Source organism: Cyprinodon tularosa, unplaced genomic scaffold, assembly GCF_016077235.1.
Source record: "Cyprinodon tularosa strain WSP-4 unplaced genomic scaffold, ASM1607723v1 ctg274, whole genome shotgun sequence".
Lineage (NCBI taxonomy): Eukaryota > Metazoa > Chordata > Actinopteri > Cyprinodontiformes > Cyprinodontidae > Cyprinodon > Cyprinodon tularosa.
The window spans coordinates 251,071-274,077 of NW_024038979.1; the positions used below are offsets into that span (position 1 = coordinate 251,071).

General features: G+C 40.4%; 1 protein-coding gene across 1 annotated transcript; it reads right to left on the reverse strand.

Moving 5' to 3' along the window:
• Positions 1 to 1,921: 1,921 nt before the first annotated feature.
• On the reverse strand, positions 1,922 to 14,740 carry LOC119786503 (suppressor of tumorigenicity 14 protein homolog). Its single transcript, XM_038289928.1, has 13 exons — positions 14,708 to 14,740; positions 11,370 to 11,523; positions 9,889 to 10,019; positions 9,720 to 9,790; positions 8,394 to 8,560; positions 8,242 to 8,277; positions 6,276 to 6,510; positions 5,603 to 5,751; positions 2,694 to 2,838; positions 2,451 to 2,587; positions 2,264 to 2,368; positions 2,067 to 2,174; positions 1,922 to 1,989 (listed from the first exon to the last, which is right to left on the reverse strand). Exons 1-13 carry the CDS (start codon positions 14,738 to 14,740, stop codon positions 1,922 to 1,924), a joined length of 1,539 nt encoding a protein of 512 aa, XP_038145856.1.
• Between the last annotated feature and the right edge of the window lie 8,267 nt (positions 14,741 to 23,007).

A 23,007-nucleotide genomic window follows, 5' to 3' on the forward strand; every position in this document is an offset into this window, starting at 1 on the left:
AGTCCACTCCCTGTACCTTTTTCAGAATATCAGTCTATCCCTGATGTTTTTCCTGGAGAGAAGTGGCTTCTTTGCTGCGGTCCTTGAGACAAGGCCTTGCTCCAAGAGTCTCCTCCTCACAGTGCGTGCAGAGGCACTCACACCTGCCTGCTACCATTCCTGAGCAAGCTCTGCACTGCTTGTAGCCCAATCCCGCAGCTGAAACACTTTTAAGAGACCGTTATGGCGCTTGCTGGTCTTTCTTGGGCGCCCTGGAGCCTTTTTGGCAACAATGGAAACTCATGTATAAGTGAACAAAATTTAGGATTTTTCAAGGAATTTCATAGAATTAAATAATTCATACATACAAAGTAATATTTAATGAGCTTTAGGTATTTTAGCTTCATATACAAAATTCATCAAGACTGCTCTCATGTCAATTTGTGTAACAGCTAAACACCTAAAAACTGTTTCATGTATTGTTTAATGTTTATCTCTCTATCAAATAATAAAAAAACCCACAAAATTAAAGCACATGTTTATATTTAAAAAGGTTAACCTAAAAAAAAATCTAATCACAGTAAGTTTTATAGGCATGTCCACAACCATCCTGGATGACTGGCAGAAAGTAGTGCTCAAAGCACTGAATGTTCCCTTCGCGCATGCGCAGTTCGAGTAATTATACCAACAGCTGTGACACCCTGGTTGACCACTCAGAAGCTATATATACTGAAGTCACAAGGAATCCTGAGCACATATCTCACTGAGAGAGCCCAGCTGAACCTCGTAAAAAAAGAAGGACCTGTACCAGGGGATGAGGGGAATCCATGTTGATGTTCTCAAACCAGGCGAATGTCGGGAAGCCCATGATGCTACAGCATATGTCCTCCAACGAAACCCCCCTCATAGCAGTCCAAGAAGCAGTGAAGCTCCTGCTAGAGTAGGTCTTCACACCCTCCAGCAGCTGGCAGCACCCTGCTCTGTAGGCGTGGTAGATGACATCCACAATCCAGTTGGAGAGATTTTATAAAGTGGACAGCCCCTCTTGGACCTCCATAGCACACAAAAAGCTGGTCTTACAGTTGTAATGGCAGTGATATATTTCTCCAGTGCTAGCACAATAACTCAGTCGTAGCAGACTGTGTGTTGAAAGCGTTCCAGTGGCTGGTTACAGTTTGAATGGTGCAGCACCTTGGGGACATATCTGTGAAGATTCCTGGTCATCCAGGTCGTCGCCAAGCCTGAAAGGTAGCTTCAAGTTGCCTAAACTGAACTCTTCAAGCGCAACACCTTGAGGACAAATGCAGTGTTGGGCCACAAGGAAACACCAGAACCATTTGGATATCTTTGGGGACATGAGGGACTCACAGGGCATGTAGCTCGCCAACCCTTGAGGTTACACTTGAGGTCTGCTTGCACCAAGGGCACGAAAGGGTAACAGTATAAAGCATCTGGAACCAAATGCAGATCCCCATTAAGCCCTCGAGAAGTGAGCACTGCGGAGAGCACAACCTATAAGCACAGTGCAGAAAAACAGACCAGACCATGGCCGGCCATGGACATTCATCAACAGATGCATGATGACAGCAGCAGGTTTTGCCCCTCCTGGAGAACCCTCTGTAAAGTGGACCAAATCAGCGAGGGAAAAGTGTACAGGAGAACCCGAGACCAGGAATGAGCTAGGGCATTCTGGCCCAATGCACCCTACGCCCCTGTCAGGGAATTCCGCAGAGGGCAAAGAGTTGACTCATCTGTAGCAAACAGATCCACCTCTGCTCGAAAAAGTGGCCCCAAATCATCTGCACCACATTTCATTCGAATTTCTGCCATGTACAAAAAAGGATTTCATCAAGGAATCCAGGAGAATGCAAGGTGGCAATTTGATCTGCATCTGAATTGGAACCTGATTAAGAAACAAATGCATTCCAGTTACCGTTTGCTCTTATATTAGTCGATAGAATGGATATTTTTTTGAATAGTTGTTGAAACATTCTCGTATTTTACATAAGCCTGGAAAAACAAGAGGACATCTGACAAACTGGCCCATAACTGTGCCACAATAATTATAAAAAGTAAAGAGTGCTTACCACAGTTCAATTCATCTGTGTTGTCTCCACAGTCATTTACACCATCACATTTCCAGAACTTGGGCTTACAGAGCCCATTTTTACAGGTTATCTTGTCGGAGCTGCATTCTTGAGAGGAAGAGGTTGAAAAAATTTTTACATTAAACTGACTTCTTAATAAAACCAGAGCTAAAACAAGTAATCAGTAAATAACGTACTGCATTTTTCCTCGTCACTATTGTCTCCGCAGTCATTCCAGCCGTCACATGTTAAGTTACGATCGATGCACCACTGATTTTTGCAAAGGAACTTATTTGGGCAAGCTGTGGATGATGCAGAATGCATGAAAAATAGAAGGAAGCTCTGGAAAAAAACATTAAATGTAAACATAGCTCTGCCACTTACGATCTTTGATGTCAATGGCCTCATATTCTGCTAAAAAGCCTCGGTCCACGTAGGAGTAATCAGAATGAAAAGACACCTTTATTTTGTTGGTTTTGCTGGCTTCTACCAGTGTCCCTTTGAGGTTCTCTCCACACAGTCTGAAAAAAATATTTTCAGAGAAGTGACAAACCTGTTTGCCTTTAAAAACAAACAATACATTTTCAGCCCAGTTTAAAATCCCGGACTAATCTTTGGTGAACTTACCTCTTTCCGTCATCGATCATGACGTAATCTTTGTTACAATTTTTGCCATCCTCCTGGCCAGGCTCTGCCAAGAGCAACTTTTTGAATGTTACTTTCACTGCCTTATCCTTAGGGACCTGAAATAAGAAGGATAGTGAGACAAAATCTTACAGACATGGAAGCATGCCTACATACGAGCACAATAAATCAGTTGGAAATATCAACAGGAAATATACATGAAAAACCATCCCCGACAATTATTAGTATTTTTATACAGTGAGGAAGATAAATATTTCAACACCCTGCTCTTTAGCATGTTCTCCCACTGAAATTGTCATCGCAGGTGCACGTCCACTGTGAGAGACATAATCTAAAAAAAAAAATTCAGAAATCACAAAATATGATTTTTTTTAACTGTTTATTTTTATGATACAGCTCCAGATAAGTATTTGAATACCTGAGAAAATCTATGTTAATATTTGGTCCAGTAGTTTTTGTTTGCAATTCCAAAGGTCAAACGTTTCCTGTAGTTTTTCACCAGGTTTGCACACATTGCAGGAGGGATTTTGGCCCACTCCTCCACACAGATCTTCTCTAGATCAGTCAGGTTTCTGGAATGCTGCTAAAAAACACGGAGTTTGAGCTCCCTCCAAAGAATCTCTATTGGGTTTAGGTCTGGAGACTGACAAGGCCGCGCCAGAACCCTGATATGTTTTTTCAGAGCCACTCCTTGGTTATCCTGGCTGTGACTTTCGGGTCATTGTTGTCTTGGAAGACCCAGCCTCAACCCCTCTTCAGCACTTTGAGGGAAGGAGATTGTTCCCCAAAATTAATTCATGGCCCGGTCATCCTCTCCTTAATACAGTGCAGTCGCCCTTTCCTATGTGTTGAAAATCATCCCCAAAGAATGATGGTACCACCCCCATGCTTCACAGTAGGGATGGTGTTATTGGGATGGTACTCAGCATTCTTCTTCTTTCAAACAACTTTAGTGGAATAATGTCCAAAAAGTTATATTTTGGTCTCATCTGACCACATGACTTTCTCCCATGACTCATCTGGATCATTCAAATGGTCATTGGCAACCTTAAATGGTAAATGGTCTCTACTTATATTATCTTTTTTTCCCCTCAAAATGTGCGGTGCGCCCTTTGGTGCGGTGCGCCCTATGTGTGTTGTAACTGCGGACTTTTGAGACCATCTCATTGAGGAGATGATGAAAGAGTGGCTGAGGGAGGTGAATGTAAGGAGACCAGGTGGTTTTTTCCCACTCATCACTATTGCTGTTATTCTGTGACTCCGTGCGTGCCCATCTCATAGCTGATGTGAAAAACATGGTGAAACAAATTAACACTGTGCTTGCTGTTATTCAACTGCTCAACATCGGTGTGAACCGGACGCAGCAGACGCAGCAGAAGCAGCGAGTTTACTTGCAAAGTCAATGGTTGACGCACGTATAGGCGCGGCAAAAGGTCCCCCAGGGCGTTTTGAGCAGCAGACGCAGTGCGTCGGGAGCGTTTAAGCATCTGACGCGCCGCCAACGCGCTGCTGCTGCTCTAGATGGAAAAATGGAAGTTTCGCTGCTGGACGCGCCGCATCAACCAATCAGAGAAGCTGATCTGGGAGCTGACAGCGAGACAGACACATCGCTCTGATGACATATGATATTAAAGCAAATGAAAGGGCTGGATGGATGAGGAGATGATGAAAGCGTGGCTGAGGCAGGTGTATGTAAGGAGACCAGGTGTTTTTTTCCACGCATCACCATCGCTCTGTGACTCCATGCATGCCCATCTCACAGCCGGAGACCACAGTTTCACGAAAAGTGGAAGGCAGCGCCGGGCAATTAACGCCACCGTTTAAGGATGGATTGTAGATGCTTGGACTAACGTGTCTGCTGGCACTGTTGTTCAAGCTTTCGCAAAAGCAGGCATTATTTCTGAGGAGCCGCCCGGCACGGAAAGTGACTCTGACAGCGAAGAAGGGGAAATTGGCATGTCTGATTTGGCGCAGCTGTTTAATTCAGAAACAGAGGATGATGACTTTGATGGGTTCGATTAATACTTTGTAATAAATACATGAATAAAGCACAATCATACTCAGTTTTGCTCCCGCTCTATTTTTCTACCTGAAAACTTAATCCAACAGCAGCCTCTGGGCCGGGTCGCCTCCGGTTTCACCGCAGCGGCTGGCAGGTGTTTTTTCATCTAAATAATCTAAATCTTGCAGCTATATTTGCTGTGATCAGTGGGAATAAAGTAGTTTTAATATGTTTTTAAGTGAGAAAGTCCACCTGAAAACGTAATCATTGCAGTCAGTTCATCCTGCCTATACTATTTCTGTCAGAGCCGCTCAGACCCCCTCATACCAGCGGTGCGCCGACAGTAGGAATCCCTTCAACAGCAGCCTCTAGGCCGGGTCTCCTCCGGGTTTAGCAGCGGCTGGCAGGTGTTTTTCATCTAAATAATTTAAACTGCAGGCACCAGGATACCGGTAATAAAAGCGAACATATTCTGTCGGCAGGTTTCAGGATTTTAAGTTAATTTAGGAATGATCACAGCGCTCTGTCATCTGCGATGTGTCTGTCTCATGGCCAGCTCCCAGGTTTGATTAATACTTTGTAATAAATACATGAATAAAGCACAGTCATACTCAGTTTTGCTCCCGCTGTATTTTTTAAATACCCAGTAGAGCTATTTAAAGGTAGTAGAGGACATGTACCTGTATATAAAAAACGTGCCTTATAGTCCGGTGCGCCTTATGTGTGTGTTAAATACAGAAATGGCACACATAACTGAGACTGCGCCTTTTAGTACGGTGCGCCTTATGGTCATGAAAATACGGTATATATATATATATATATATATATATATATATATATATACATATATATATATACATATATAAATAAATAAACAAAAAGCTTCAACTCTTACTTATAGTTCCTGGTGGTATTTGAGAAACTTTTGCTAGAAATCCTATAGAATCGAGGTCGTCATTTGTTCCCATTGTAACCAGCATGACATTTCCAGAAGAATAAAAAGTGAGCGGTGCAGTGCGTGAATAGTGTCCACACAACCTGTAGAAAACAGATTCATAAGAGGTAAGTTTTCAGTACATACTCATTAGTTTTTTCCTCACAACATTGATTTTAATTCACACAGATTTTAGTTTTTGTATTACTGATTAAATTTGGCAAATAACAATATACTGCTTAAATTTTTGTCCAAATTTACTAAATCATTTGCTTTAATGTGGGAGCTTGGGAAGCTGACACATCTAACATGTCACCAGCAGCGGTTTTATCATCCACTTCTGAGAATCCCTGCCGTTTTCTAGGTAAGTAAGGAATTCAATTCAGGGAATAAAGCACATTCCATCACACTTAGCATAATAAATAATTTTAACGGCTGTACATTACATTACAATACTGTACTACTGGCAATTGTCAAACTTTAGGAAAGTCACCATAATATGAAAGCAAACACCAAGAGAACCCAAGGTAGAACCCTGAGGTACTTAATTTTAATTATTACATCATATTATTTGTGTGTTTTTGTTTAAATAATATTGCAGACAAAATCAAAGAAGAAATATACTGACTCTTCCAAGGCACGGGACTCTATGGGCACCAGAGAGTCATAGATTTTCACAAAGTCATGTTTGCAGTTCTCCTCCAGATTCATGGTGTCAAACTCAAGCTTGATGATGTTATCACGGTCTACTCGCAGCTCCCACTGGATGAACGTGTTGGGCGTATACGGAGTGTCGGGGAAACCAGGGGACTTGATCCAACTAACCACATTGGGCTTTGTATGTTCTGAATACCTTAAATTTTCTGACACACACAGATAAAATTAAATACAATACATTTTTCTTGTTAAGTCAGTCATAAATAACTGCCAACAAAATGATATTCTATTTTCTAATTCTGAGCATGATTCATGATTAATTAAAAACTGCCAAGAAAATTATAGTATATTTTCTAATTCTGATCACAATCTTCTATGGTACACCAAACACCAGTCAGGGATAATATTATGACCACTGGCAGCTGAATGGCACTGCTTATCTCCTCAATATAGCACCTGGTCCATAGAAGGAACAACTGTAAACTGGCATGTATGAGCCGCTCCTAAAGAAGAGATACTGTAACTTCAATTGTTTCAAGATGTTTATTCTATTTCAGATAGAAATATGCTAGAAAACACAATAAATCACACATTGTTGCATATGGAGCTGAATAGCTGCAGAATAATCAGGGTTCCCATGACAACCCCATCTAAAACAGAAAAAATATACACCCGAGCACCAGAGCTGGACTGTGGAACAATAGTACATGTGGAGCTATCTGCAAAGAACATTAATGGCCGGATGCACCCGTCATTTTCTGGGGTAAGACATGGCAGCAAAGCATTCCCTGCTGCAAAGCAAAACTGATTCCAGAATGCTTTATTTCAGAGGTCTTCAACAGGGGGCCCGCGACCCCTAGGGGGTCCACGGAGGTACTGCATAGGTTTGTAAAGGTTTTGGTTGATAAAAGTTTTTTTAATATTATCCCCTGCAATTTTTTCCGCTAATTGAAATGTCTTTAAATCCACATTAACATGAATTCAACACACTGTAGTAAACAGATAAATGGAGGCAGAAGATGTCTTTCAGTCATCAATGCTCACATTCAGCGACACACAGGAGCTCTTTCAAGCTGGGCACCGTTTCATTCACAACACCTGTCCCATCAACCAGGAACCAGAATCAGAAATACTTTAATAATCCCAGGGCCAAATTACTTTTGTTGCATGACTCCATCTGTAATAGAGTGACTATAGGACAAGTTTTATATAACACAATTTCATACAATATATATAATTAGGGGGTCCCCGCTCCATCCCGCCATCAGTTTGGGGGTCCTTGACCTGGAAAATGTTGAAGACCCCTGTTTTAATGAAAGTGTAGATTAAGATGTTGAATTGAGCACAATGTTCTCCTGATCTCAGTCAACCTGAAGATCTGTAGGATGTGGTTCACAAAAAAGCCTGATCCACTGAGTCAAAAGCTGCAGCTTTTCGGACTTAAAAAAACACATATTGGTATCAGATACCCCAGCACACTGTCAAGAGTCCAGTGCTTATGTATAGCTTCAAGATTATCCTCAGCATCTTCATAGCTAATTTGGCCTTGTTTTCTTTTTTTCTTAAATTACCGGTAGGTATTTTTTCCCCCAATCTCTTTCTTATTGTCTAATTGTGAAAACAGACCATAACTCAGGTAGATGAGGTCTTCACCCATTTCATAATTTAAAAAAAGAGAAAAATTACTTTTTCGGGCCAACATATTTTGAATATTATGTAAAGTCCAAATACATAAAATCTTTCCTCCTTTTTTCCCTCATTTATTCATGACATTCTACCAAGATATAAAATGAGTTCCATGTTCTGTGATATTGCTTTAACTGACTGGTCAGTATGCATGACTTTCACCTGGTAGTCTGTGGGATTGAATCTTGAGTTATAAAATTCAAAAAAATTATAAACCGCTCTAAAATGGTAAAACAGAAAATCTGACTTACTCTTGAAGGATGTTGACAACAATCTGTCATCTAAAACTGTGAGAGAAACCAAAAACACAGAAAGATTAAGAGATTAAAGTACTGCAATGCATGTTGTGTTAAAAGAAACACAAGCAGAGAAAACAGATGCAGGCTGCGAGACAAATGGTTACCTGAGGCTCTCATTTCTCTGATCTCCAGAGCATTAGTTGGTCTTTTTGGTGATGCTAGGGTCCTTTTCACAGTTGTATCCAAATCAGCCATAGCGTTGTCAACAGATGCTTCTTGGCCTGCAGGGACTTTAAACTCCGACAGGTAGTAGGCAATAACACTTCCCTCACTGCAAACATCAGCATCAGAAACTTGTTATTATAGCCACCAAGCTTACTAACATCGAATAAAAAACAAATTCTTAAGATGATCTTAATCTATTTTCCCTTTAGGATTAAAAAAGTATTTTTGAGTTTCATTCTAAACATCCTGCGAGATAACATAAAAAAAACTATGCTGGATTCAAAAATGCTCTCTACAAGAAAGGCCAAAGCAGACTCTTCCTGCTTAGGAGACTGAGGTCTTTTGGAGTGCAGGATGCTCTCCTAAAGACCTTCTATGACTGTTGTCTCATCAGCCATCTTCTATGGAGCTGTCTGTTGGAGCAGTGGCTTATCTGTTGCTGAGAAAAAGCGGCTTGATAAGCCGATCAGGAAGGCCAGCTCTGTGATTGGATGCCCTCTGAACTTAGTGCAGGAAGTGGGAAACTAAATTATCCTAACTAAATTAACATCTCCGTTGGATAATGTCTCCCACCCCATGCATGAAGCTGGTGCTGAACTGGAGAGCTCCTTCTGGAACAGACTGCTGCACCCGAAATGCACCAGGGAGCGTTATCACAGATCCTTCCTCCCAGCAGCGGTAAGACTTTTTAACCACCACTGTTTCCAACAACCTCAATAAGTTGTTACACTAACACACCATCAGTGTGTGAGTGTGTGCGTGAATGGGTGAATGACTGAATGTAGTGTAAAGTGCTTTGGTCAAGTCTCCTGACTTGAAAAAGCGCTATATAAGTACAGGCCATTTACCATTTACCTTATTGATTTTTGCACAGTTTCTATCTAAGTCAATTAAATAACATGCTGCTGTCATTTTGCACATCTCTCATGTTGCTATTTTCAAAAGTCCATTACTGTAAAAATATCCACAGCTGTATATTGGTTATTACATCCCCAGGTGCACAGTAATTATATATTTTAAAAACATTTTACAGTACAGTTTTTTGTTTATTTTTATAACTCTTCACTATTACCGGTATGTTATTTTTACACACTCTTCTAAGGTCCACATTTTTTCTAGCATCTTTTTGCTGCTGTAAACACCAAAATTTTCCCCATTGTGGGACCATAAAGGGATTTTCTATTCTATTGTAAAATAACTAAATAAATCCCATGTTATATATAGTGTCAACAAGAAGAGAGATATGATTTAATCTTCAGTCATACCTGAATGCTTGAACAACAGAGCCGACATAATATTTCTTCAGCTTTGGGTTGTTGGTGTAAATAACTTTTAGCTATAGAAGTTCATAAGGAAAAACATAATTAGGAAATGCTTGATTAAAAATGGTAATACTTTCTCCATACACTAAGAAAGAGAGCCTGACAGACTTACATCTCGCAACACCTGCTGAACCAGAGCCTTGAACTCGGGAGAGCTGGAGTTCTTATAGGCGTTTTCAAACACCTGGTTCTCAACCTTCATTGATCCAATGTACATCCTCTTGGATAACTGTTCTGTACGGACTGAAAGGTACACAAAGAGTAGGCATGTCTCAAACCTTTCAGCTTAATAAATCGTCTGTTACTAAAGAAGCTTAACTTTCTTTAGTAAATGTCATAATTTGGCCTTTTTAGCAATGCAACCCATTCTGGGATACAAGATCATTGATAATTGCAAGAGAGCGAGCACGAGCCCATTTCTCCTTGTGCATGCTCTGTTTAAAAGTTGCTGTTCTCATAGCTCATACAGGCTTACTAAAAACTAAACTAAAAGAGAACTAAAAACTCAAACCCCAAAAGGGGAGAACCATAACAATTACACTCATTCCTTAAGTTAAAAGTCCTTCAAAAGGATCACAAAGAAAGTCCAGAAGTCCCAGGAAATTCACCACACTGACTTAAACAAATAAAAACACAGTTTTGCTGTTATGTACTGCTAGCCAGCTGGCTTAGAGAGGAGTACAGTAAGCTACATTCCTAAACACAGGGACTTGTATGTGCAAATTAAAGGAGCTTCAACCACTGAGGCTCCCCTTCCATCACTGCTCCTTTTTCTCTTTTAATATAAAATAAAAACAGGAAGACATTCAGACCAGAAAACAGGATGGATGGAAGGAAGGAAGGAAGGAAGGAAGGAAGGAAGGAAGGAATCAAGGAAGGAAGGAAGGAAGGAAGGAAGGAATCAAGGAAGGAATCAAGGAAGGAAGGAATCAAGGAAGGAAGGAATCAAGGAATCAAGGAAGGAAGGAATCAAGGAATCAAGGAAGTATGCTTTTAAAACTTATTTTGATATTGGCTGCATTTTTCCTTCCCAGCATTTTTTGAAGCACTATTTGTGTTTGTTTTGGAGTTTACATGTTTCATGGGTTTGTTTGGTGTCGCAACTTACTTTGCATCTGCACCTGCTGACCACTGTAGGATTTAATTATTTTAGTTTTCTCAACAATCTCTTTCTTTTGCTGTTTTATTCAAATTACTGAAAAAATGAATACACAATATTTGATTTCATTATTCTTATCTGTTTTCAGGAAAAAAATATTTAGTAAAAAGAAAAATAAAACTGACTGGTTCAGCACTTTTTTTGTTTTAGAATCATAATTATTCATGGTCAAGAAGTGCACCAAAGAATCGTAGGCGCTAAAGGCTCCTGAAATAGTGACTATAACTATAAATTTGAAATCAGAGTAATTTTTAAAACCAAAGTCATATTTCTTGTTTTTGCATACAATCTGGTCACAATCTCTGATTCTGATTTGTTTTCTATTCTGCGGGCGGAGCATCTTCATTCCTTCACTCTCTGTGGAACTGGTTTCATACACACAATTCATCCAGCTCTGTAAAGTTATTCCCTTATCAAACAAAGAAGCTACTTACATTGGAAATGCCAGATCAGCAGCCCCGTCATGAGAGCAATAACAGCTGCCAAGATCACCGCCCCAATCACTACGGCCGTCTTCCCTGGACCATTCTTCTCCAGCGTTTTGTTTTCTGACTCTTTTGGGAACTTCTCAGACTCAAATTCTTTACCCTAAAAAAAAAAAAGGTAAAGAAATTTTTTGTGGAGGTGCACCCGTAAAGGCTCTTACCCAAAGAGAAAATGGAATTTATTACCTGAGAAATTTTAACATACATACAATGGTTTGTTCATCATGTAGGTCTGATGCTTGTTAGATTTTTTGTTGCTAGTATTTATAAGCAAATAGTAGACTATGTCATACACAAAAACGTATCATCCACAAAACCAAATATTAATTTTTTTTGTAAGTGTAAGGAAATAACTTTTTTCTAAGTGAGTGAGAAACTTGAAAGATTTTTTTGCACAACTTCAAAGTTCTGAAGTAATTGGTTACGAGAACTGTTATTAGTTTTCTGGACTAGTTTGGGTTTATAATTTTTGCACTCGGTTTCTTAAACTACTGTCTGCAATCATTTGTCACCAAATTTCATTAAACCTCAGGCTGCTACAGTAGGAGCCAATTTGAAATGGCCCTTCCCAGTCAAACCGCATAGCAGCCCGCTTCCCTGCAACTCCCAGCAAAATCCCCTCCAACTTCCAGCAACTGCAGTGACCCCCTCATGCATATTTTTTTACTCTGACTCCACCCTTTTACTGAAATTCAGGGTCTGGCCAGTAAATGGTACCTCTCTTTAGATCTTAATGTCCACAAATAATGACAGAAAGAATATTTTAGTACAAAGATTGATGTTTAAAAAGGAACTGTAGGGGACCAGGCAAGGACCAGCCAAGAGCACATCAAGGAATGTGGGGAAATTTTGAATGACTACTACTGTTTAGTCCTTTAGGTCAGTAGCGCTTTAAATTAAGTAAAACCTGGAAATTCTCCATTTGTGCAAAAAAAATTTTTTCTGATAACTCTAAATATTATAGAGTACCATCAAATGCCATCAGAAGTCACCTAGTAAATAGACACCCATCTTTATGCAGTCAGAAAGGCTGCAAGCATAATCCTCTTTGCATTTTTGTTGGTAGTATTTATGAGTTTATAATAGCCAATGTTATATGCATATAACAATATAACTACATCTTTATCTCAAGTTATGTTATGTTATGTCATTGCACAACCCTGCTGCTATTTTTATTTTTTGGTTCCTGTAACTGATCTTCTAATCTGACCATGTCATTATGCATGCCTAACAATGACTTTGAAGTTGTTCTGTGGAAGAAGATGCTTTAAGTGCATTCCCGACAGACCAAGCATAGATAACATACTGCTCCACCCTAAACAGAGCAGCTTCCTGCATTCCTGTACAAGTAAACCCACTTGGTGGTAGAGTGCAATAGTTTGGCTCTCAATGCACTGTGTAAAGTTAGTTATAGTTTCTATAGGTAGTGTTAAAGTAGCAGGGAGGCAAGGCATCACTATAAATCTCAGGTATGGTCATGCCCCCTGCAGATCAGAGTACCATTAGACCACCTGCAGTGTGGTGCTCTCTGTTTCTTGAATTGACAAATTCATGTGTCACTAACGCTGAATTTCATCAAGCCTCAAGTTCCTGTACTGCTTTAGGCCAACAGGAATAGTTATGATGTCTTATTGTATGATTGAGCAGCTAATTTTCCTTCCCTTTGTCTTCTGTTACAGCTCTTCTATACTGCCACAGCTTGTAACTTTATTTGCCACAATTCACAGAGTTTGTCCTTTCAGCCTCTGCCCTGAACAGAGATTTTGAAACATTTTAGGGTTCTTGTCCACAGATTTGCCAATGACTTAAGGGAAAAAAGCTAATCAAACCAACCTGATGTTTGATTAAAAATATATCACTCTCTAAACATAGTACACTATGTGCTCCACCTTAATTCCCTTAATAATTAAATCCTCATTGAAATCTGATTCTATAAACTACTCAAGCTGATGGTAGTTTCCAGCTTTCTTTCACTTGTAAATAACAACATTATAAGATTGATCGTATTTATTCATCAAGGCAAAGTCATAAACCTTTGTCTTGTGAGAGACAGATGTTAATACATGTTATCTGTGTTCTCTTTTATACTCAATAAGGGATGTGAAACTCCTTGGCATTTGTTTTGGAAACTGTGTGGTCAGGGGTGGATATAGCATCGGTTCTATGCAACTGTTAGATTCTGGACCCAGATAACTGTCTTAGAGGGTGTAGCTGTGAGATAAATGTATGAGAAATCCTAAGATCTTTGCCATTTTGTTGTTCCCACAGCTATGGCCAAGAAGGAAGGCCTAAGGACAAGAAGGTGAATATGTCCTCTGCAATTAATGCCTAAATCAATGATTTTGTTAACTGATTTGTTTGTTTCTCTTTGGACACCCTGAGAAACATTGCCTCTCAGATTACGAACCAGATAATCGAACAGTCTGATTTTTTCAGGGCTCAGACATAGTAGATGCTGCTGACCAGAGTGTTTAGAGACACTTAAAGAAATATATGTCAGAGTTAATCAGAAATCTGTTTTTTGCTTTTACTATGACTGCAATCAATCCTAAATATTTCCTTCAAAGATTTGTGGCACCGTTTATTAACTCATCCTCCAAATTCAAGGTAATTCTTTGGATTAAGTAATTCAGTTTCATTTAAGACAAGTAAACAAGAAAGCAAGTTGACTTCTGAACTGATTAAAGAACTAGACAGATATTTTTCTTACAAAGCTGAACTTCTGAAGGTGGAACTGAGCCTTGGTTCAGGTTTTGTTACTGTTCTTGGAAAAAACATCTGAAAAAAACGCTGTGAGGAGACGTATAATTCTATTTCTACTTTAGGTTTAGCTGAAGACACAGAAATCAAGTTACTATTTGTTTTTGAGACTACCTATAAAGTATGACTAAAGTTACAAATTACAAACAAAATATTACTAAAACCCTGTTTAATTCTAAAGCCAAATAACTGCAGAAAAACCCCAGCAATAATTGACACCCACCTCATATTTCTTGAGAACTCCAGCTTTTATAATCAGAACTTTTCAGTATTACTGAATCTTTTAGAAGTTTAGAGTTACTTTTTTTTTTTTTTTCATTTTCTTTTGAACTGAGGCAAACACATGTATATAAGAAGTGACTAGCTGAGACGGCCATTATCTCATCATACATTGGTTGAAATAAACAAAAAAAAGAAACTGATAATTTCATTTCATACCAGTCAAGCATGTTGGTTCAACATTTAGACCATCATGGAAAAATATGGAAAGCCAGCAGAAGATTGCACCACCACCCTTTAAAGCTTACCATTTTTGGTGCACATTTTGATCCACTGTCCATGTTGTCCATCAGTTTATTAAAAATGTCTAAAACATTCCTTTTTATTGCCTGTCTTGTTTTTTTTGTTTTGTTTCAGTAGATGAAGCCTGTTGGCTGCTTCCCGAGGTGAACCTGCAGGCTCAGTACCAACAGAATCCTCAGTTTAATTGATTGAGATTAAACAATAAAAAAAATGTTGAATGTCTAGAAATATTAAAAAATGACAGAAAAATACGACAACAACTCTGACCACTCTTTTTCAACTGAGAAGTTGATTAGCTGCCACCGAATATAACCGTTCAAGTTTTTTTAGGGCGTGGAAAAAATAAACTACCCTTTCTGGGTTTTGCCCTATTGTTATCGGATCGTCGCTCCCACCCAAATACCTGTAATAACTTCCTGTTCACACGAAAGAGCAAACTGCGACAGAAATAACTTTGTCATATACCATCATAAATGTATAAATCAGAAGACTTGTGTAGGTTCTACCGACGATTTTGTTTTACTCTGTCCGTCTGCAAGTGGTCATGTGATGTTATTTGAGCATCAGTTTTGGGTTAACGAAATCAAGATTATTCCTGCTGTGCCATTGCATGATCCAGTTGCTATTTTTTTGTCTTTGTTTCCTGATACTGGTCTTTTAATCTGACCCTGTAATTACACATGCCAAAGATGACTAGAAGGAAGTTCTGTGGAAGAAGATTCTTTACGTTTGCATTCCGGACAGACAAAGCATAATTAATATACTGCTGCATTCTAAGCCCAGTGGCTTCCTGCATTCTAGTACAACTCATATACCCCAGTAGTGGTAGCACACAAAATTAAACTGTCAATGAATGTGTGCGGTTAATTTGTCTAAATGAACATTGATCGTCATTTTTACTGGCATCATTAACTATCACCTTAGTGAAGGCAACAGGGTCACTTTAAATCTTATGTCCATTTGGGCCTCTGCAGTGTTGTGCACTCATTTTGCTTAATTAACCTCTATATTCTTTTGTCACTATTACAGCATCTGTAGCTGTTGGTGTGCTCTTTAGTGTTCTACCTCCTGAGACTGTGGCTGGACTGGCTTATTACCCTATTTCCCACGTACTGTTTCTGTGCAGGTGGATCTGGTCTCCTTGTGAAAGTCAATGTCAAAATTATTTATATAGCACTTTAAAAACAGGTATAAAACTAAACAAAAGTGTCATGATTGGATCAATGGACTTAACCCACATGCAGAACACAAAACTGGAGACAGAGGAAAATTTAACAATGTTTATTTAGGACAACACACATAGTTAAGGAGGACTGGTTCTGGTGCAGGTCCGGGACTGGTTTCACTGATATCTGAAGAGATGAGAGTTTGGTTAGCCAGGCAGTAAGATGGCTTGACGAAATAAGTTGAATTCTGATTATACCTTGAAGAGGTTCTGACAGATCCTTGAGAGGGGAAACCGGTTGGGTCCAGAGAATGTGGAAGTAGCAGAGAACTCGGCAGCAGCAGCGTCTAGCTTCTGGCAAGAGAGTCTCAGACTTGGGTTTAGCTTCCTAGCTCTTCCCTGAGAGCTGAAGGAGGAATCCAGACTGAAATCTTCAGGTTTACCTTCCTAGCTCTTCCCTGAGAGCTGAAGGAGGAATCCAGACTGAAATCTTCAGGTTTACCTTCCTAGCTCTTCCCTGAGAGCTGAAGGAGGAATCCAGACTGAGATCTTCATGTTTAGCTTCCTAGCTCTTCCCTGAGAGCTGAAGGAGGAATCCAGACTGAGATCTTCATGTTTAGCTTCCTAGCTCTTCCCTGAGAGCTGAAGGAGGAATTCAGACTGAGATCTTCAGGTTTAGCTTACTTGGGCAGGCAGGCAGGTTTCCAGGTAAAGCTCATCCAGTGCTTCAGACTTCAGTCAGGCTTTCTGTGAGTAAAGAAGACAGAGGCAGGTTAGAATCCAGTTTCTCTCTAGAGTCTACTGTGATTCACTAGATTAACAGAGGCTTAGGTTTTGCTAACCAAACTTGGTCAACACTCCGGCGTCGAAGGAAGGTCTGACTGCTGCTTATGTTGGAAGGTCTCCTAATGGGTTGATGAGCTTCAGGTGTGCTGGAGGCTCCAGCCCAGGAGACCCACAGTGCTCTCTGCTGGAGACAGATGGTAGATCTCCAGATCCCAACAGTAACTCCAGTCCTTAACAGAAAACAAATAACAGAAGAGGCTCCTCGGCGCCCTCTGGTGGGCAAGCCTAAGGATCCCAACAAAAAGTGCATTACAGGAAAGACAACAGCACCAATTAACAAAACAGAATGTGAAACACTGCTTCAAATAAAAGCCGAAGAATAAAAATAAGTTTTAGGAAGCCATTTAAAATAATCCAGGCTGTGGACAGATTTAATTTGAAAAGGTAAATTGTTCCACAGAATTGGAGCAACAACAGAGAAAGCCCGATCTCCGTTCCTCTTAAGTCGAGTCAGAGGAACTGTCAGTAATAGTTGATTATTTGAACGTAGACTTCTTGACACAGACTGGAATTTTAAAAAGACTCTAAGATAAGGAGGAGCTAATCCATTTAAGACCTTATAAATTAATAAAAAAATCTTAAAATCTATTTGGTAAAAGACAGGCAGCCAATGTAAAAAGGCCGTTTAAGCCTTATATGGTCACGCTTCTTGGTTCCTGTAAGAAGCCTAGCCGCTACGTTCTGGATCAATTGAAGTCGCTGCATCTGTGATTTATCCATGCCTCTATATAATGAATTGCAATAATCCAACCGGAATGTAATGAAAGCATGGATAAGTCCTTCAAAGTCCTTAAAACAAAAATAAGATTAAATTTTTGCTAAAATCCACAGGTGATAAAAACTTGATCTAACAACAGAGCTAACTTGGTTGTCTAGCTTTAAACAGCTGTCAAAAGTAAAACCAAGATTCCTAGCATAGGTCTGACAAAACCGAGCTAAAGAGCCAAGAATCAGATCTGGATTTGTAGTATGAAGACTCTAACCAAAATAACTTGAGTTTTACTTTGATTAAGGTGAAGATGTTCCATCCAAGATTTGACTTCAGCTAAACAATCTATCAATAGCTGAAGAGATTAATTTTTTTCCATTTTTTAGTTTAAGGGGCATATAAATCTGAACATAATCTGCAAATAAATGAAAAGAAACACCAAACTTATGCAAAATCTGACCATGAGACAGTAAATACAAAATAAACGAAATATGACCTAGAATTGAGCCTTGGGGAACACCATACTTTAGAGGTTTGGCCCCAGAACAGCATTGGTTACGATGAACTGAAAAAGTTATATTTTCTAAATATTTTCTAAATAAGATTGAAACCATTTAAATACTGGGCTTCTCAGGCCAACATAATGCTTTAATCTGTGTAAGAGAATCTGATGATCCACAGTGTCAAATGCAGCACTCAGATCTAAAAGTAATAAAACTGCAACATTGCCTGAATCAACTGTTAAAAGAAGATCATTGTACTCTGGAAGCAAAGCTGTTTCAGTGCTATATACAGATTTAGACCCAGACTGAAATTTCTCAGTTAAATTTTTGTCTTTTAAAAACATCTCAAACTGATTAAACTGATTACTATTTTTTCCAGATAAAAAAGGGGGTTTGGAAATGGGCCTAAAATTTGCTAGTATTTGAATCTAGATTGGGTTTTTTAAGAAGGGGTTTAATCACAGCATGTTTAAGTATTGATGGGACACAACCTGACTGCAATGAGGCATTTATCACCATTAAAATAAAATGTCTGGAAGTGAGAAAAATGTCCTTTATCAGACGAGTAGGAAGACAATTCAAAGAATAATTTCTCCTTGTTACCTCTGGCTTACAAGTGGATTGTTTTTAAACTTTTACGGAATGACTATGACCTGGATGACTGGGAATCTTCATCAGCATCCAGAATTGTCCCATTCTCTTGGACCCTTAATATTAAATCAACTCTTACTCGCCTCACGACTGTGTTTTCCACAGACCCCATTCTCATCCAATCTGATCCCAAGAGACAACTCATCCTAGAGGTTGATGTATCTGACACTGGGGTCCACGCAGTCCTCTCTCAATGCTCTGGCCCTGATAAAAGTCTCAACCCCTATGCTTTCTTCCCATGTTTCCTGGCCCTGTCCGGGAGAAATTATGATGCGGCAGACTGTGAACTCCTAACCATTAAGTTGCCCTCAAGGAGAGGTATCACTAGTTGGGGTGCAGAACAACTGGTGCAGGTTTGGGCAGACCCTACAAATGTTTACTACCTCTAGTTGGTCAAGCACCTTAAGCCCTGTTAGACCCTTTGGTCCCTGTTCTTTTGAAGAATGTGTAACCCGACACCCTCTCCAGATGGTTTTCCTTTAATGACATTCCCCAAATTATCCACCACTATTATCCCCTCTCATTGCATTGTTGTTTCGGTAACCTTGGAGATCGAGGGCACAGTGCAAAAAGCCCTCAAAAAAGAACCTGAACCAAAATTTCCACCTCAGCCCATGTATTTACCGTTGTCTGTGTGTACCTGAGTTATCCACTGGTTCCATGCATCCAAGTTTTCCTGACACTCCGATTTGAGTCAGACCATTGCTCTGATCCAAAGATAGTTCTGGTCCTTCAGCCTTCAGAAAGATGTCAGAGAGTATATTAAATCCTGTTCAATCTGTGCCCGCAATAAATCCAACAACCAACCTTCCTCCTGTTCTACTTCATCCTCTGGGGATACTCAAGCACCCATTCTTCTACATTTCCATTAACTTTATCATTTGATTGCCTATCTCTTAAGGTATCACCATCATCCTCACTGTCATTGACAGATCTTACAGACCTCCGAGTTTCTTGTGAAACATGTATTCCGACTCCATGGCATCCCAGTAATTGTTCCCTCTCACCCTGGCCCCCAGTTCAACTCCCGGGTAAAGAAACAATTATTTTCCTCTGTTTTTACCAAAGTCAGTCTCACCTCAGGTTATCCTCTCCAGTCTAGGGTCCGACAGAGCATCTCAATCAAAAGGTTGAATCCAATCTCTATTGCCTCACTTCATCTAACCTGTCCTACAATAACCAAGACTTTCGTTGGGTATAGTACACCCATAATTCCCATGTCTCTGCTGCTGCTGGTCTTTGAGATCTCTATTGTAATGGCTCAGAAAGGAGGACCCAGAATTCAGGCAAGACAGACAATGGACAGGCAGCGGCTGCCTGTCGTCGTTTGAGTTCAGCCGCCTCACACTGTCTCTCCCTCAAAAACTTCTCTGCCCTCTGTTGCCAGCTCCCTAGACTCTCAACATTTACATGCAATAAATTATTGTTGTACAGTACTTTTAGCAGTTGTGCAGAGGGTTTCTGTCTATGTGAGTCAGAAAATTACACAAAGGCATGACAGCTATGTCTGAATTCCATCAAGCCTCAAGTTCTTGTAGTGCTTAAAGCACATGGGACTTATTCTGCATCATTTCATAATCAGGTGGCTGATTTCCCCCCCCTCTTTTTCCTGTTACTGCTCTTCGTACTTTTACGTTCGTAATCTTTGTTGTCAATATTTACACTGGGTTAGTCATCTTAGCCTCTACCCTACCAGACTTTGGACTGTGGACTAGAATGTGAAAACACTTTAGACGTGGTTTACTCTAACATCAAAGAAGCCTTCAGATCAGTATCATCAGCATCACAAAGAACATCACCACCTAGGCCAACCCTGGATGAATGGGGAGGTTCGGAAATTGCTAAAAGCACAGAACTAAGCTTTCAAGTCTCGTAATAGAGAGACTCTGACAACAACTTGAACCGTGCCATCAGATCAGCAAAGCAGAACCACAGCTGGAAGATCCTGGATCTCTTCCACGACGCCAACAACACCAGGAGGATGTGACAAGGCATACGGGCGATCACAGACTACAACACACCCTCCCCCCCCCGTGGGTGCAGCTGATGCTGACTTCCTGAATGGGCTAAATAACTTCTTTGGAATTTTTGAGGCACTAAACAGCACTCCAGCAGTGAAAGCTATTCCACATCAGGTCAGCTGGCTGGTGTCCTCACATACATTTTTAACACCTCGCTGGACCAATATATAGTGCCAGCATGCCTTAAGTCTGCCCCCATCATTCCATTCACAAAGAATCCTCAGGTCACCTAATTTAATGACTACCGGACTGTCGCCTGTCATGATGAAGTTCTTTGAAAAGCTGGTTAAAGAACATATCAACCTCACTAGTCAAAAGGATACAAAAGTGCTTTTTTTCCTGCGGAGGGTGAGGAAAGCCCACCTGCCCCCAACCATCCTCACCCCCTTCTACAGAGGCACCATATACTCCATTTACACTACCCTTGAAAAACCGTGCCGAGACTGGTCTGAGCTCAGTAACTGAGATAACTTATCGTGTGTAAATGGAAAGCAAACTGAACTGAACTGAGCTAGACACAACCGGACTGCGCTAACTGCAGACCAGTTCCAGAGGTGGGCTCGGTTTTTCCCTGGCTCCGTTCTCTGATAACAAGAGCGCATGAAAAGAACGGGTCATCTCCGTCTGAGTGCACATCCCGATTCACACTCCATTCCAGTAGTTGGCTGTAATAACCCTCCGGAATTTGCTTGCCAACCAACACAAAACAGAAGAAGACCAACTATAAGCAACTATAAACATCCACGAAAGGTTGCCGTATTCACCTGACCCTCCGCAAACACCGAAGTACAGCAATAATAATCAAGCATAACTTTCTGAATGTGAGGGGTGCCGCCATTTTGATTTGCTTGATTCCCTCCTTCTTCGTCTTCTTCTTCTTGTGTTTTATGGCGGTTGGCAAACAACTTTTGGTGCATTACTGCCACCAACTGCTTGATTTCCTCCTTCAATACTGGCAGTAATACCGCAGATCGTCACTAGGAGGCAAGAAGTCGAGGAACCGAGATAGCGTGATGTGTAAACGGTCGTCAGAACCAAGCTCGGCCTGGTTAACTGATCCGAGCTCGGACCGGTCTCGACATGGATCAGTTTTTCAAGGGTAGTGTAAATGGGGTAATAGCGAACGTTCTGTCCAGCTGTCTCACTGTGTGGTGTGGAGGCTGCAGGGCCTCAGACTGGAAGAAAGTGAGAAGAGTGGTGAGAACAGCAGAGAAGATCATCTGGGCTCCTTCTCCCTCCATAAAAGACATTTTATCCAAGCGCTGCGTGTTCCAAGCCCGTAACATTATTAATGACCCCTCAACACCCACCATGGACTGTTCTCCCTGCTGCCCTTTGGGAAGAGGCTTTTTGGCATTCAATGCAGGTCAAGCAAATTTTGCAACAATTTCTTCCCCACGGCCATCAGACTGCTGAACTGTTAAAAAAAAAAATCTAAATCATTTCATAGTCTCTGCATCACACATATTTACATCACATATATTAATGCTCTGAACTTCCACATCAACCCGTTTTTTGCACCATGTTTTTTCTCCCACACTCTTAACATTTGATCAGTGCTGCACTTTATGGAATGGAAATGTGAAGTTACTGTCTGAAAAGCTCTACTAAATGAAATTTTGTTTTGTATACTCTCAGTATACAAAATGACAATAAAAGTTGCCTAAGTCTAAGTCTGATGCTGCATACTTCAAAATGTCATCTAAATTGTCCTAGACACTGCTGTCGACAATAGTCTGTATCTGTACACTATATGGGACATGTACGTTATGTATGTTATTGTAATAACTTACTCTGGCAGTCAACAGCACCTTGTTATTCACACGAAGTTCTGATGTCCTTTACAAAGTTGTCAAAACATTGATCACAGACATCCCAAGTCTCCCAGAAGTTGAGGGAGTCACCCTGATATAGATAGTTGTTCACTGATGCCTGCGAGTTGGATAAATTATCCCAGATTTTAGACTATGTGAAGTGGTGTTTTTTTAATGCAAACGAGAGCGTGCAGGTAACACAATAATTCATGCACCATGTGCGGATTGCAACTATTTCGATTGGCACAACAAGAGAGAGCGGGTGTGGGGAGGAGATCTTGGAACTTGGGATGTCTGTGATTATATGCGTCCATGGATACCAGTGGCGGCCGGCCCATAGGGGGCGCTGGGGCACCGCCCTCCCTGATAAGAAGAGAGAAACGTAAAATATATTTTTAGAAATTAACTCATAAATGTTAGTTTTACTCTCTAGAGTGTGTACCTATAAGTTAAACAAATTATATAAACTACATTTCCCTACCTATTGTCATTCATTTGTGAATTTCCACAGACAGACTCCTACCGTCTCTGTCTTGGGGCTCTGATCAGACTGCCCCACATTTGCAGAGAATCTGCCAATCATGTACTATTGCTAG

Bases quoted from the DNA above. Each gene is read 5' to 3' on its own strand.
- LOC119786503 (XM_038289928.1), bottom strand. From the start codon at position 14,740: ATGGACAGTGGATCAAAATGTGCACCAAAAATG. The intron at 11,524-14,707 runs GTAAGCTTTAAA...TTTTTTTTTTAG, and splicing joins CAAAATGTGCACCAAAAATG to GGTAAAGAATTTGAGTCTGA. The intron at 6,511-8,241 runs GTAAGTCAGATT...TGTGTGTGTCAG, and splicing joins GTTGTCAACATCCTTCAAGA to AAAATTTAAGGTATTCAGAA.